The sequence below is a fragment of the Myotis yumanensis genome, unplaced genomic scaffold (genome assembly GCF_028538775.1).
Source record: "Myotis yumanensis isolate MYYU_CA2020_CCGP unplaced genomic scaffold, mMyoYum1.0.hap1 SCAF_2, whole genome shotgun sequence".
NCBI classification, from domain to species: Eukaryota; Metazoa; Chordata; class Mammalia; order Chiroptera; family Vespertilionidae; genus Myotis; species Myotis yumanensis.
In genome coordinates this window covers 15736748-15753239 of record NW_027223753.1, presented here as the reverse complement: position 1 = coordinate 15753239, position 16492 = coordinate 15736748, and the positions used below count along the sequence as shown (strand labels likewise).

At 43.9% G+C, this 16492-nt stretch overlaps 1 protein-coding gene across 1 annotated transcript in view; it reads right to left on the bottom strand.

Annotated features, from left to right (window-relative positions):
• Positions 1-16492, bottom strand: part of MACO1 (macoilin 1) — a 60302-nt gene that overhangs the window by 4815 nt on the left and 38995 nt on the right. Inside the window, exons 7-10 of the mRNA XM_070404394.1 lie at positions 8030-8188; positions 6514-6696; positions 2905-3025; positions 563-737 (exon numbers count right to left, since the gene is read on the bottom strand). Coding sequence (XP_070260495.1) covers positions 563-737; positions 2905-3025; positions 6514-6696; positions 8030-8188 — 638 coding nt within the window. The remainder of the gene's footprint in view (positions 1-562; positions 738-2904; positions 3026-6513; positions 6697-8029; positions 8189-16492) is intronic.

The following is a 16492-nucleotide window of genomic DNA, read 5'->3' as shown; positions in this document are numbered from 1 at the left end:
CAGTTTTTATAAAAACATCTTTGGGTACTCAATGATTTTAAGAGAGTAAAGTGGTCCCTAAGACCAAAATGTCTGTTACTGTCTGGTCCCTCAGGGATTCTCACAATGCCTGGCACACAGTAGGTCTTAATAAATACCTGCTGAGTGAACAGCCAGTTCTCCAGACTCTCCTCTCACAGCCAGCTGCAGCTCTGAACACATCAGGCCCCTAGCTTCCCTGGCCTCGCTCAAGCTGCTGCTTCTGTTATATGCCTCTCTAGTCCTCACTCCACTCTACTGCTTCTTCACTGGGCTAACCCTTTCTCATCATTCAAGACCCAGCTCAGACAACAGCTTCCCTGAGCCCTCTGACTCCTCAGACTGGCTTCGTCCCCGCCTCTCTCCATGTTCCCACAGACCCTGTAAGTACTGCTGCACCAGCACCTCTGAGTGACTCTGCAGTTCTCTAATTCAGCAAAACTGTATGCTGGGTGTTTAAACCATTAAGGAGAAAACTGATACACTCTCGTCCTTGTGCATTCTCAGCCACACCACCTCCCCTGGGGGCCCGCTGTCCCCCTACCTTGGGCAATCTCGAGCTGCCGCTTTGCGTCCCCCAGTGCGGAGAACAGGTCGAGCTTGATCCTCGTTTCTGCACTCAGGCTGTTCTCCAGGTGCTGTGTTTTATCTTGCATGGCTGAGAGAGCTGACATCAACACCTCAGTGTCCTTCTCATTTTCCTTATACTTCCGAAGCTCCTATCAATATCATCAAAGCAGCAATGTTACAAGATAGTTTTGGCATTGGTCTACAAATTAGCCTGAAATCACAAATAAAATCCCGCTCTTATTGACCTGGCCCCTAGAACACAGAATGCTAGTGTTCTATGGGTTTAGACCCACCACTTAGAGGGCAAAATGTATTTGTATGGTGATGTGCACATACAAAAACATTTTAGATAAATCTGACTGTGTTGGGTTTTTCTGTCTCCAAACAAGACACTTTCTTACAAGCTTAATTCAGAACCAAAAAGAACGTTTTCCTTGCTGCCAGCTGCAAATGTTGCTGTAATGCTGTAATCAAATTTGCCAAATTCTACTCTCAATTTGCACTAACAATTGTAAAAATGTTAATTATTTTAATAGGGCACACTGCAGAATAAGTCCACTTAAAACATCTGGTGATGTAACCAATAAATATATGTATAGAGATATTTTAATTTCTTCATTTTAAAAGAGATATCCACACATATTATAGAGAATTTTAAAATATATTAAAGTTCAAAGAGGAAAATGGAAATCACCCAAAATCCCAACACTGTGAAAATTTGATACATGTTATTTTAGTCTTTTAAGCACATGTGTATCTTTTAACATAAATGAGGTTACAGTATGTGTTCAGTTTTGTATAATTAAAAAAAAACTTACATAATCACAAATGTTCTTTGAAAATGTAATTCTTAATGGCTGCATAATACTCCCTCATATATATGTACCATAATTTATTAAATGAATCACCTATTGTTAAGATTATTTCCTCTTTTTTTTGCATCTATATTACCACCATGATGAACATCTCTGTATATATATCATCAATAAGACTTTAAAAAATATTTACCTTAGGTTGAAGTCCTAACAAGGAAAATACTTAAAAAGTACATGAGCCTTTCCAGAAAGTTACACTTCCCCAGCAATGTATGAGGCCTATTTCATTGCAGGCTCACTCAGATTGATATTATCACTTAAAATTCTTTGCTAATTTCACAGGCGATAAATGATACTCAATTTTAATCTATGTCTTATGATTAATAAGGATATAATAATGTTATCAGCCATTTCTAGTTCTGCTGTGAATTAACTGTTGGTATCCTTTGCCTATTTTTCTGTATATTTGAGCTTAGCAATTTTTATGAATTATTTATATATCGAGAGTATTAATTCCTTATTTATATTTGATGCAATATCTATACTCCCCCAGTTGATTATTCTAATTTATATTTTCTGCTTTGTGATTTCTTCCATTACATTTTTTACTGCAATGTAATTTTTAACTTATTTAATTGTGGGGTGACTGACATTGGTTAATAAGATTATATAAGTTTCAGTATTATAACACATCACCTATATATTGCATGCTCATCACCCAAAGTTTAGTCTCCTTCCATTACCTCTTCCACTATTTTTGTTTAGAAAGTCTTCCCCTGTTTCAAGATGAAAGAAATTCTACTATATTTTCACGTAGTTTAAAATAAAATGTCTTTTTATTTCTGCATTCAACTCTTCATCTGGAATTTCTTTTTGTATAGAATGGAGATGACCTTCTAATTTTATTGTTTTTTCCTCACCATTCCCATCCATTTCTGATGCTACCTTTACCGCACACGAGTCAAATTACTGTAACTTTATAAAAATTACTGTAACTTTATAATATATGACATTCATTTTAAATGTTCCCTTGAAGTGCCAATGCCAAATACTTTGCCACAGTACACATGGCTCCCAAAACTGGCTACGTTCACAGCACTGGCAGCTTTCCTCCCAATGTACTGCTCAGAACTGCAATCTGGAAAAGCTCAGAGCAACCAGAATGGCCAATTCCCTGGGGATGGAGAGACGGTGAGGGCTGATAAGAGATGCAGAAATCCCAAAGGACACTAATCTGGCCTATAACCTAGAAAAATAAAATGAATCTACAGTAATTCAAATTCTGGTATAAAACATGTCAAAGGACCATCAACATTTCTGGCTTGTATTAGAATCTGACTAAGTTAAATATGACATCAATGAGCTGGACAAGATTAGAGCTTCCTCTGGTCACAGAGCTTTTCAGATGCAATGGGATTTGCCTGTATCAGAAAGCACCAAGGCCACCAATCAACGCAGAAGAGGAATTCAAGTATGAGAAAGCCTTTAGTCCTCCCATTACCTGGACTTTCAGTTCTAGTTCTCTGAGCTGGTCTTCTTTCACCTTCATGTCCATTGTGAGCTTCTTACCCTCTGCCTCCAATTCTCTGATCCGATTCCGTAAGGTTTCGGTGCACTCTCCCCTTTTGAAAAGGAAGAGAAGGAGAGAAGGGGACTTAAAAAACTATTGGTTTATTTATATTGCAGGATTGATACTTCTCTATACTCCAAAGTCAGTCAGGTATTGGCTGTCTGGTATGCTCTCTATTCTTTGATAATTTCAACAAACTCTCAAAAAATAATTATCATTTTTTTAACTGGATATCTAATATGAGCCAGGCACCAAGCTAGGTACTTCACCCACACTACGTTCTTGATGGGGATAGGGTATATTATCCACTTTTATAAATAAGATATAATACTAGTTCATGGCTACCTAGTTTGTAGATCACAGAACTGGGATAAAAATGGAGGTTTCCCAACAAGCTTCCCTCCTGGCCATATGACTTGAGACAATGCACACAAACTGAGCAAGGCAGAGCCAGACATGCCCAGCAGGGGGCAGTGAACCAGAATTTTTTTCCACTTTTGAGGGACTATGCCTTGAGACTTTCACCTTTCTTTAATGATGGCTGTCACAGGCCTGGAGTAAACAGAAGGGAGCAGCATTAGGTGCCTTTTCAAGGCTACAATAAGGATAAACTACAAAAGATGACAGCAAGATTGCAGAAACAGCCTGATGGAGAAAGTAGGTGTCTTGCCTACACAAAAATATAGGTCCAGTGAGAGACTCAAAGGCTTGAGATTTCGTTAAGAATAAAAACGATCTCAACACAAGTGATGAGGACCATCTAAGAGTAAGATCAAAACAAAACAAATAAGCTTAACTGGAAACAAAAGAGATTTAGAGTAGAGAAGAAAACCAATTTACTGATTCTCAGGTATACTAGCAAGAGGCACTACACACATGGTTAAGGAATTGTCATATACTTCTCAGTGGGTTTTGGTGGGGGGAAAGGGTAGATGGTAGATGAATTAAGGACAGCATGGGCCACACTAGATTATTGTTCAGAAAAATCTCCTGCAAGTTTAAGTACTTCAGAAATGCTTACAAATCTTCAAACAATTAACAAACCAAAAACTCCACATTAGATTAGGTTAGTTTGCCCGTGGTCGGCAAACTGTGGCTCACGAACCACATGCGGCTCTTTGGCCCCTTGAGTGTGGCTCTTCCTAAGCCTTAGGAGCACCCTAATTAAGTTAATAACAATGTACCTACCTTTATAGTTTAAGTTTAAAAAATTTGGCTCTCAAAAGAAATTTCAATTGTTGTACTGTTGATATTTGGCTCTGTTGACTAATGAGTTTGCCGACCACTGGGTTAGGCAGACTAATAAAGGGTCTTGTGTGTCTGTACAGATGCTGATAAGCCAAGTGAGAGCTCAGCTATCTGCAGTACAGAGTCTGCTGAGGGGAGACAGGATCACACAGGAGAAAGAGTCCTCTCCTGCTGTTATTTCCTAAAAGGTAAGCTGAGGATTGATCAATTATTCTGCAAATGCCAGAACCCAAAAGAAGGCTATTAACACACCAAATACAAAAAAGCAAAACTCAAGGAAGAATGCCAGTAGAATTATATCACATAGACACAAATTACGATAGAAACTTAAAATGAAATAAATAATTTATCCTCACTCTGCATCTGTAAACCCGTAACTGACTTCTACCATGCAGATGACTTCACTGATCAAGAAAACAAAGGAAAAAAGTGAAGTAGAAGCCAAAAACAAACCAAGAGGCTCTTACCTATCTTCTCTCCTTGCTTATATTCAGATAGCAGTTACGTATCAAGTTTGAAATATTTGCATACTTTTCAATGGTATAGGAAGTAGTCCCTAATTTGTATCACTCCACAAGTTCAATGATATCTAAGAGTGACTTATGTTTCCTTTCCCCCCATCTTTTCCAGCTCATTTGACAATTTGCTGATATCCAACAAAGACATAAGCAGTTAGTACATAGTACTTGGGAACCAAGATTTTACCTTTCTTCCATCTATATATATAAAAGGCTAATATGCTAAGTGTCTGATCGTCCAACTGGTCTATGACGTGCACTGACCACCAGGGGGGCAGACGCTCAACACAGGAGCTGCCATGATACACACTGGCATTGACAGAGAAACGGTACTGTAGACCTGGTGCCCACAGAGCAACACTCGGCTTCCCCCAAGAGGAACACAGGCCCCACCACCACCCTGGAGTGACACCCCACCAAATCGCAGCCAATGCTGCCAAGACCCCATGGTGCAAAATGTGGCCCACAGCCCAGCCCAGCCCAGCTATGGGCGCTGGGTAATGATGTCACGTAGCAACTCCCACCTTCCTCTCCCTAGCGACTAGCTTCCCTGGAGTTTCTTCAGCCCAGGAACACGACTTGCTTTATAGCCAGGTGGAAACATTTCACACTTTAACCAAATGTCTGTGAAGCATTTTCTTGTGCCTCATCTCATTTGGTCCTCACAGAAGTCCTGGAGCAGGTAGGAGACTCAGTGGAATCCTATTGTCTTTTCATTACCCAGAAAATGGAGATTTAGAAAGCTTAGAAACTTGAACCAACTGAAAAGAAGAAAGAAATGGTGGAACTTGAAAATGACTTCAGGTTTTCTCACTGCGCAGAATATAGTCAAACACTGCTGCAGTTAAATATTTTACCCTTTGTTCTCCCTGCATGATCTACAATAATAATCTGCTTCGTGTTGATATTTACTGCTGTGTTGCTAACAATTACCTGAAAGAAGTTGGGGTGCTTCACTGAGCTGGAAAAAGTTTAGCTAAATCAGAAAGCAGGTCTAATTAAGCAAGTTTATCTATCTATCTATATATAAAGCTCTCGCTGGCACCAATCGCACACATGTGTTTCCATCTGTCATTGTCGATTGTGAATTTGGTTGACACTTCTATTATAGAGAAAGGGTGAATAGCGGTATTAAAATATTTCTTCTAATTAATTTCCATTCAATGTGCACGAATTCATGCACCGGGCCTCTAGGTTTAAGTTAAAAACTTCAGAAACACACACCAAAGAGTAGGGAGTAGTGATGGTTCTAGAAAGAGTACAAAATTCTAGATTGGTTCTTTCAAAGTGTTCAGTAATTATCAGTTTGGAAGAAAGTGACTGGAAACCCTTTTTTAAAATATATATATTTTTTTTATTGATTTCAGAGAGGAAGGGAAAGGGAGAGATAGAAACATCAATGATGAGAGAGAATCATTGATTGGCTGCTTCTGCATGCCCCCTACTGGGAATCAAACCTGGGACCCTTCCACTAAGCCAAACCAGCTATAGCTGGAAACCCTTTTATGAGCAGCACTTTGCCTCCCAGGTGTGGGAGGCATGGTGATATTCTCCCCTCACTTTATGGAGGAGATCGCTGAGGATGAAGTTGTTATAAGAGAGTGCAAACTTGCACAGATGGAGTTTAAACCAGCTAATAAAGCCATAATTAAAAGCAATCCATCCATGCACGACTATTGTATTTCTAATCCTGCCAGAAGCATCAAATTCCCATGGCTGTCTCGGTACAAGGAAAGCCAACCGTAGATTAAACACTCAGGTGATACGGACATACCTAGACGCAGCAGCGAATGCAACAGCCCGGGCAGCAGTAGCTTCTTCTAACTTCTTCCTCTTTTTCTCTTCCATTAACTGCTTTTCTACAAAGCTTCGGGCTTCCTGCTCAGCTTTTAGCTTTTTTTCCAACTGGCTGATATTCTGTTTGTCTTTTTGCTTCACTTGCACAGCATTATGTAACCTATATGGAAATGATTGTCACACAGAGTTTTACAATTACAATACCCACTATGAACCCTGGAAAAACATGGCTCCTCTTTGTCATTTTAAGGCCAAAGTAAAGAAGAGTTTTGAACAGCAAACATAAATGTCAACTCCCAGAGTGCCCAGGGAGAACACACTGTCATAATTATTTAACAATTTCTAAATACCAATAAGCAAGCTGCCATATAAGATACAGACCTAGCTTCTGCTCTATCTACAGAAGGTCATTCAGAAAATAGGGTAAAGCAAGTTTCTATCAGAGGGAAATATAACAGCAGAACTAATTCAAGTGCCCCAAAGCACCATGAAAGAACTTCAGTCTGACCAAGGCACAGCTGATGGAACCAGCACCACTGAAACTGAGGTAAAGGGTGATTGGGGGAATGTCTTTCTTTGCCTGAATACAATTATGCTGCTGCCTCTTCTTTCCAGCTGTGAGATGGTTTTTCTAGAGTATCCCAAACTACATTTTGTAGGGTCATAGGATGCTTCATTTCAGATGGAAATTTCAGCCATATTTTCTTCCCTGCCTACAACCACCCAGCAGCTTAACATAACAATATAAGGTCAGTTTATCTAAATACATCAATAAGGGTGAGATGTTCTCTATGTATCAATGCTACAGTCACCACACATGTGGGTCAGAAGCAGTGGAGAGGTTATTTGCCTATAATGCTTAAACTTTTGAGTTACATTCCTTAAAAATGTTGAAGAATTACTCTTTCAATAGGGCAAGCCCAGAAAACCCAAAGCCTATAATATTATTCACTACTGTAGGCACACAGTGCTAAGAAACTAAAAAATAAAAAAAGGACAGACCCATACTGAGTCAAGAAATAATTCCAGAATGAATTAATAGAAAGCATAAGAATTCACACAGAAGAGCTGGCTTTTTGCCTGTCTCTTCAAGTAAAATCAAAGTTCAATGTCATTTAGTTTGGGAAGTCACAGTAAATGGAGTCCAGTGCTCTGGAAACTTTCACTCAAAGGATCAAGAGCTTCAAATTGTGGCAGAAATACTTCTTTTCAACTTTCCGTATATTATCATAAAAGCTTGATAACTATTTTAAATTAAGATAAGTCATTAAATGAGAGAAGACAAAATAGCAATATTAACAAACTTTTGTTGAAATGAAATAGGTTCTTACAGATTTTATAACATGTTGTATATCTGGTATTAAATTAAACATTTTATTTAAAAACCCCTTTGCTCGATCCCTTTGTCATCATGAATCTTGTGCTCCCAGCCCTGGAAACAAAAGCAGCAGTGAGGCCACTTGGCTCATCAAAGGCCTGACAGGTGCACATACTTGTTCTGCAGCAGCTCATTCTCCTGCCGAAGCTGGCCCATTTCTGAGCGGATCCCTCGCTCGGTGCTCGAGAGGGAGCTGATCTGACTGCGGAGCTCTTGTTCCACTTGCCTGCTGGCCTGCAGGTCAGCCTTTAATTTTTTAATGTCTTGTTCCAGCCTAGGAGAAGGAGAAACACAGCATTTTCATCACAGAGAGGGCACCCACGGGGCTTTGTGGAGACCCTGGCTAAAGTCCCAGGCTGCTGGGTGAGTGGCCGAGGACCCCTCTGGCAGCTCAGCCATCACCACACTCCTGTCTGCACCTGGCTCTTTACTGAAAGCTTCTGCCTGGGTCCCCACCTCTTCCCACCAGAAGGTAACCTCTGATTTCCCCCAAATGTTTGTGAACACTGATGGCTAAAGAGGGTGCTTGTGAGCATCTCAGCTGCTAATAGAGGAGGAGGGAAAGGCAAAGAGAGGGTGGCTGAAGGGTAAGGTCCCCTCCCTACTGGTGAGTTGCCCGTGCCCCTCAGCAAGGGAGGTATGTTAGTAACACCCAGCTCAGGACCCACCTGCTTTGAGATATTCTGATAGATCAGAATCTACTGTCTGAGATTCCATCCCAGCACAGGCCTAGAAGAAAACAGTGTCGGAAACAACCTCCTGAAATTTCTAGCATCCTTGCTAAGTGATGTTCATACCTCTGGTGAGTGTGACAGAAGAGCTCATTAGACTCAGGACAAGGAAAGAAAAAAAGAACAAATTGCATGCTCTAAGACTCATAAGAAAACACCATCTGTGAACTGAAGCCTGTATTTTCTTTTCAATTCCTTATTCCTGTTCCATCTACTTTCTTTATTTAATACAGTATTAGTTTCATGTATTGGGGAACTATTATATGCACATGTATGGCTAGAAAAGGTCAACAAGAAGTGTAAAATCAAGCTGCTTTCTTCATGAGAGGACTTTACAATGTCACTAGAGGCCAATAAATACTTAAAATGATTGAACAACACAAGGAAGGCCATGATTACATACATGCTAGAAGGAATAATAACTAATATTTAATGAGAACTTATGTACCAGGCATTGTTCTGTGGGTTTTAATAGTATGAACTCATTCACTCTACACAACTTATGGCTAAATCCAATTATTATTCCCATTTTTATAGGTGAAGAACTCTATAAAACTCTAGATTCAGGAAAGCTTCTGGCCCAGGTCACACAGACGGGCTAGCTCCAGAGTCCACTCTTCACCAGTAGGCTGAACTGTAGTTATACCATCCATAGCCTGGTATGGGTAGAAGTGCCACATGAGTTCTGAGGAGAGAAGATGGGAACTGAATTGGGCCTTAATGGCTGGGCAGGATTTGGAGAAACAGAAGGGGAGGAAGGGGCATTCTACATAAGGGAGAAAACATGTCCAAAAGCTCAAAGGCAGGAACAGCCATAGATATGTGAGGGACAGAGCCTCTGAGAAAGGCTTGTACTCCGGGAACAGAGTGAGAAAGGATAGAATGGGTTTGCTGGATGGTGCTTTGGCGAGGGGCACTAGAGGTTAGACCAGCCGTGGGCAAACTACGGCCCGTTTGAAATGAATAAAACTAAAAAAAAAAAAGACCGTACCCTTTTATGTAATGATGTTTACTTTGAATTTATATTAGTTCACACAAACACTCCATCCATGCTTTTGTTCCGGCCCTCCGGTCCAGTTTAAGAACCCATTGTGGCCCTCGAGTCAAAAAGTTTGCCCACCCCTGGGTTAGACCAACGATGGCTGCCATGTGAGACTCAGAAGACACCTTTTTCTACAAACTTATAGGTAGGCAGAAATCAGTGTGCTCTGATGAGAATTGTGCATTGCCCTAAACAACATACCAACAGAACCAGGATTTCTGGAGGGTGATGGTGAACTCCCCCCAAATCCCCAGGGCCCACCACACTTATCAGTACTTACTATGTTCCCTGGCCTCTCTTAGCAAACCAAAGAGCAGCCTTATTTCCTTATCTACCTTTCGCCAATTGAAACAAAATCTCAAAAACAAAAAGGAATATAACATTGATGGTCATCTCCCAGGCACAGTAGCTAGTCTCCCTGCCCAGTGACGGGGAGCACAGACTGAGACTTTGTGTTCCAGAAGCTCTGTCAGGTCTCCTGACACAGCTGCTCCCCAGGGAAGGGTCACAAGTCAACATCACGCCACACTTTCCCTATTGCCAGGGTTACTCCAGTTGAACGTCCTCCCAGACCTGCTCTAAACAATTACCGACCGGCATTTATACCATCCCACACCATCCCTCATTTGCCCGAAGTAACCCAAGGGATACTTTCCAAAATAGATCAATGCTGTTAGGTTACCCCCATTAAGAAGTTTGGCTGGAAAACGTGTTAGGTAATTTATCTTTCTTCAGAAGTCGATTTCGCAGTCTCAGGATTGCATTTTCAGTAGAAAGGGTGAACTTTAAGATGAGAATAGTGACTTAGCATGGGTTAGTAATGGGGTTTAGATTCAGGATTCTAGACTCGGTTCTGGTGCCAACTCTGTGACCCTGGAGGAGGCATGTCACCTGCCAGGACTCGGTTTCCCCATCTGAGGCTAACGCCTGTAAAGTTCCTCCCAGCTCGGTCTAGCATTTCTAGGCTTGACACACTTACTGCTGGCTGCTGATCTGCTTCTTCAGATTAGCAACCTGAGCTGTATCATATGCAGAGGCACAGGAATCAAGTTCCACACAACCAGCCAACTGGGGGAAACGTGTGCCACACTGGGAATGAAAGAAAAATTAAATCTGCACAGGCTAGATGTCAATAATTTGCAGTTATTACCTTTTTGCATTTTTATCTGATAAAAGCCTTTTTTGTTGCCATGAACTAAGAATAGCAATATTCTGAATGAAATTTTAGAGCTCCTTGAAAAATGTAAAAACTCAAAGAGTTAATAAAATTATGAGAGCAAAAAGTGCAGAATATCTAGAATGTAACTTATGGAAACCACAGAACACTAAACAACAATGTATTTTTAAAAGTAGAACTATGAAAATTTTGTCAAAGACATAGCAGCACAAAACAAAAAAATATAAAATGATGTGGTTACAAAGGTATGTTGAAAATTTGTAAGTTGTACACTTAAGATTTGTGTACTTTTATGGATGTGTGTTATCCTATATAATAAAGAATATGCAAATTGACCATCACTCCAACATACAAGATGGCCGCCCCCATGTGGTCAAAGATGGCCAGCAGGGGAGGGCATGGGGGGGACCAGGCCTACAACGGAGGACACTTGGGGGGACCCAGGCCTGCAGGGGAGGGCAGTTGGGGGGGGGACCAGGCCTGCAGGGGAGGACAATTGGGGGGACCCAGGCCTGCAGGGGAGGGCAGTTGGGAGGGACCAGGCCTACAACGGAGGGCATTTGGGGGGGACCAGGCCTGCAGGGGAGGACACTTGGGGGGACCCAGGCCTGCAGGGGAGGGCAGTTGGGGGCAACCAGGCCTGCAGGGGAGGGCAGTTAGGGGTGACCAGGCCTGCAGGGGAGGGCAGTGGGGGGAACCAGGCCTGGAGAGGAGAGCAGTTAGGGGTGACCAGGCCTGCAGGGGAGGACAGTTAGGGGAGACCAGGCTGGCAGGGGAGCAGTTAGGCATTCAACAGGCTGGCATGGGAGTGGTTAGGGGGTGATCAGGCTGGCAGGCAGAAGCAGTTAGGGGCAACTAGGCAGGCAGGCAGGTGAGCGGTTGGGAGCCAGCAGTCCTGGATTGTGATCAGGCCTAAACGGGCAGTCGGACATCCCTCAAGGGGTCCCAGATTGGAGAGGGTGCAGGCTGGACTGAGGAACAACCCCCCACCCCCGCATGAATTTCGTGCACCGGGCCTCTAGTCTATAATAATAAAAGGGTAATATGCTAATTAGACCGGACATCCTTCCGGACGAAGCCGGGGCCGGAGTGAAGCTGCCCGGTCCCGGATGCCTGCCGGCAGCCTGAGGAAAGCCCAGGTCCCAGGAGCCCGAGGAAAGCCCGGGTCCCAGGTGCCGGAGGGAAGCCAGTGCCGGAGGGAAGCCGGTGCTGGCAGCCAGGGGAAGGAGGGCCTACTCTTGCAAGAATTTTCGTGCATTGGGCCTCTAGTAATTCAATAAAAGGTTTATTTTAAAAAATAAAATAATTTCACAAGACACAGAACTAAAATGTTTCAAGATTTTCATAACTGCTACCATCAATTTTGTAAAACTCTGAATTAGTTTTCCAAACAGTTGCAGCAAACCTATGAGTTAGCACCAGCATTACCCAGTTTAAGAAACACTGATCTGCCCGGCCAACGTGGCTCAGTGATTGAGCGTCGACCTGTGAACCAGGAGGTCACAGTTTGATTCCCGGGCAGGGCACATGCCCTGGTTGCAGGCTTGATCCCGGTAGGGGGCATGCAGGAGGAAGCCAATCAATGATTCTCTCTCATTACTGATGTTTCTATTTCTCTCTCCCTCTCCCTCTCCCTTCCTCTCTAAAATCAATAAAAATATACTTTTAAAAAAAGAAACACTGAGCTATAGGAACAATGCATAATGACACGTAAGATAACTTAAAAGTGCTAAATAGTAAATTCAAAGTAATTTTTAAAATTTCTGAGGGGAAGTTTTTCATTGTCTTGCTACAGAAAGCATTAACTTAACCTTAAACATTCACTGTATTTTAATCCTTTACTGAAGTAGGTGGTTAAAATGATTTACAATCCCTTATTGGATTTCTTTTTCATTATAGAAGTGATACCCAATCTATATTTTTTAAAAACTGCATACAATAGAAAAGTATAAGGAATAAAAATGTAATAACTCATAATCTTCTCATCTAGACAGAACCACTCACTATTCACATTTGGTTTACTTATTTTCTGTCTTTTTTTCCTTTATCTTTCTTCACACATGTAAATATTTTTAATATTGGTGAGAGAGTAACACACATACAGTTTCTATATTTTAAGCCATTAGAAATTTTTTATAAATAATTTCTTTGCTGCATAGTATTCCATTGTGTGAATGTACTATGCAATCTTATTTTCTAAGATATAGTTCAGTTTGCATTGGTCATTAAAAAGTGTCTGCGTGAGTTTTAAATGAATTATGTGATCAGTACATTGAACTGAATCAAGCCAGTCAAGTGCCAGGGGCATTTATTAGACAGATAACTACTACCTGTCTTAATGATATACTTAACCCCTTGATGCTGAAGGTCAATACTTCATAGGTAAAAATCTACACTAATAAAAGAGAAACATGGTAATTAGCATACGACCGCTACCCTTTTCATTGGCTAATCAGGGCGATATGCAAATTAACTGCCAACTAAGATGGCGGTTAACTGCCAACAAAGATGGCAGTTAATTTGCATATGTAGGCACAATGCAGGGAGGCGAAAGGGAAAGCAGGAAGAAGCCCCCTGCCACTGACAGTGATCGGAAACCCAGGGGGGAGCTAAAAGCCAGGGGGCAGGGCAAAGGCGGCCCTGGGAACCGCCTTTGCCCTGCCCCCCAGCCATGATCGGAGAATCGGGCGCCTTTGCCGCCCTGGCCAGTGATATCGGGAAGTAGGGGTGGAGCCAGCGATGGGAGCTGGGCACGGGCGAAGCTGGCAGTCCCGGGAGCTAGGGGTCCCTTGCCTGGGCCTAAAGCGGAGCCCGCGAGATCGGGGCGCCGCTGCCGCTGTGGGTCCCCACTGCCCAGGCAGGGGCGGAGCCCGCTCGATTGGGACGCCGCTGCTGCTGCGGGTCCCCGCTGCCTGGGCCGGACGCCTCGGCCAGAGGCATTAGGCCTGGGGAGGGGCGGAGCCTGCAACCGCAGGGAGCTGGGGTCCCCTGCCCAGGCCTAATGCCTCGGCCAGAGGTGTTAGGACTGGGCAGGGGCGGAGCCTGCAACTGCGGGGAGCTGGGGGTCCCCTGCCCAGGCCTGACACCTCTGCCGGAGGCCTCAGGCCTGGGCAAGGGGCCGATCCGGTGATTGGTGATCGGAGGGTGATGAGGGTCAACTCCTCTGGCCGAGGCATCAGGCCTGGGCAGGGGGCGGAGCCAGCAATCGGAGGGGGCTGGGGGTCCCCTGCCCAGGCCTGATGCCTGGGCCAGAGGCATCAGGCCTGGGTGTGGGGCGGAGCCAGTGATTGGGGGGATATGAGGGTCCCCTTGCCCAGGCCTGAAGCCTGGGTCAGAGGCGTCAGGTTTGGGCGGGGGGTGGAGCAAGAGATCAGAGGGAGATGGGGGTCTCCTGCCCAGGCATGATTCCTGGGCCAGAGGCATCAGGCCTGGGTGGGGGTCAGAGCCAGTGATCAGGGGGAGATGGGGGTCCCCTGTCCAAGCCTGACACCTCTGGTGGAGGCGTCAGGCCTGGGCAAGGGGCCGATCAGGCGATCGGAGGGTGATGGGGGTCGACGCCTCTGGCCGAGGCATCAGGCCTGGGTGAGGGCGGAGCCGGTGATTGGGGGGAGAAGGGGGTCCCCTGCCCAGGCCTGATGCCTGGGCCAGAGACATCAGGCCTGGGTGGGGCGTAGAACCAGTGATCGGGGGGAAATGAGGGTCCCCTGCCCAGGCCTGACACCTCTGGCAGAGGCATCAGGCCTGGGCAAGGGGCCGATCCTGTGATTGGAGGGTGATGGGGGTCAATGCCTGAGGGCTCCCAGTATGTGAGAGGGGGCAGGCTGGGCTGAGGGACACTCCCTCCCCCCCCCACCCAGTGCACGAATTTCGTGCACCGGGCCCCTAGTCCTATATAATAAAAGGCTAATATGCAAATCAACCCAACAGCAGAATGACTGGTCACTATGACATACACTGACCACAAGGGGGCAGATGCTCAATGCAGGAGTTGCCCCCTGGTGGTCAGTGCACTCCCACAGGGGGAGCGCTGCTCAGCCAGAAGCCCTGAGTCGGGCTCACAGCTGGTGAGCACAGCGGTGGTGGCAGGCAGACATCCCCCAAGGGCTCCCGGACTGCGAGAAGCCGCAGGCTGGGCTGAGGAACCCTCCCTGAGTGCACAAATTGGGCCTCTAGTACAGATATATAATTTATTGATGTGATACACCGAGAAGGTGTTAAGAAGGTAATGCAAAATCTTCAAATGTATTCATGAGATTTTATTAAAATGTCAATAGCTATAATATAAATTTAAAGCAAGTGATCAGGAAGAACATGAAACAGAAGTAATAGTTTATAACCCTAAAATGCATTTCAGTAAATAGAGATTGAAAAAAAAAGGAAAAAAGTTCATCTGTGAGCTCATACCCCATTTTTGAGAGCTAAAGCCTACTCTCTTCCCTACATAATAGAAGATTAAGGAGTAAAAGGCAAATTTCCTCCAGAACTGCAACCTCATCCAAAAAAAAAAGAGGGGGCCAGACATCTGGATTAGGCAGGCAATAAATGCACTTGCAGCTTGCCCAGCTCCTGTGGCACGACTTCTCACCCCCACAAAGGCTGTCTAATGGTGTCACCACTTGGAAGACAGACAGGGCCCATGGCGAAGCCGGAGTCTATGTCCAATAAATAAATCTATTTGTGCCAGTTAGACAAGCCAGGGTTCTAGCCAACTGAAAATGTCACCTATTAGGCCCAGGCACCTTTCCTAGCCACTTTACTGATCATTTTAGAAAATAGCACTCAACTTCTAACCTTGTGAAGCTACATCTGAACTCCAGCTCACAAGTGAGAGCTGGGGCCATCAGAGCAGAACTTCCTCAGGTCTGCACTCTGATGGCTGGGCTGACTTCAAAGCCAAACTGACAAGTTGAGGATCCCTCTTACCCACTCCAAACCTTAATTCTATCTCACCTTCTCCCTCATCCTTCCCACCTAAGGTAAGTTACAATGTAAATGGTGGATAATTATTTAATTTTAATAGGAAAAGATTTACATTTTAATAACCTCCGGGAGAATGAAGCTCAAATATTAGCCCTTCAGGCAGGCTAAATAGGAAAAAAATCTTTGAGTATCTTGAAGTATACCTGGTAGTAAAACAAAGTACAGTATTTAAGTGTCAGCTTTTAGTTGAAAGGGGTATTGTTTTTAAGCATATGGAAAGGTTGGAAGATATTTATGTCTAAATGTCTGTAATCCTTATCTTTTGTGAATTACTTGAATTACAGCCCACACTAAGATGATTTCATTGAAAGTTTAAAAGGCTCCAATAACTTCGAGGTTTTAATAAAGCGTGAAGCGCCCTAACCCGTTTGGCTCAGTGGATAGAGCGTTGGCCTGCGGACTGAAAGGTCCCAGGTTCAATTGCAGTCAAGAGCATGTACCTTGGTTGCGGGCACATCCCCAGTGGGAGGTGTGCAGGAGGCAGCTGATCCATGTTTCTCTCCCATCCATGTGTCTAACTCTCTATCCCTCTCCCTTCCTCTCTGTAAAAAATCAATATATTTAAAATAAATAAATAAATAAAGCCTGAAGCTTTGAGGCCTGACTGAGAAGCACAGAGGAACTTGAAGGCTTTGGGGCAGTAAATTT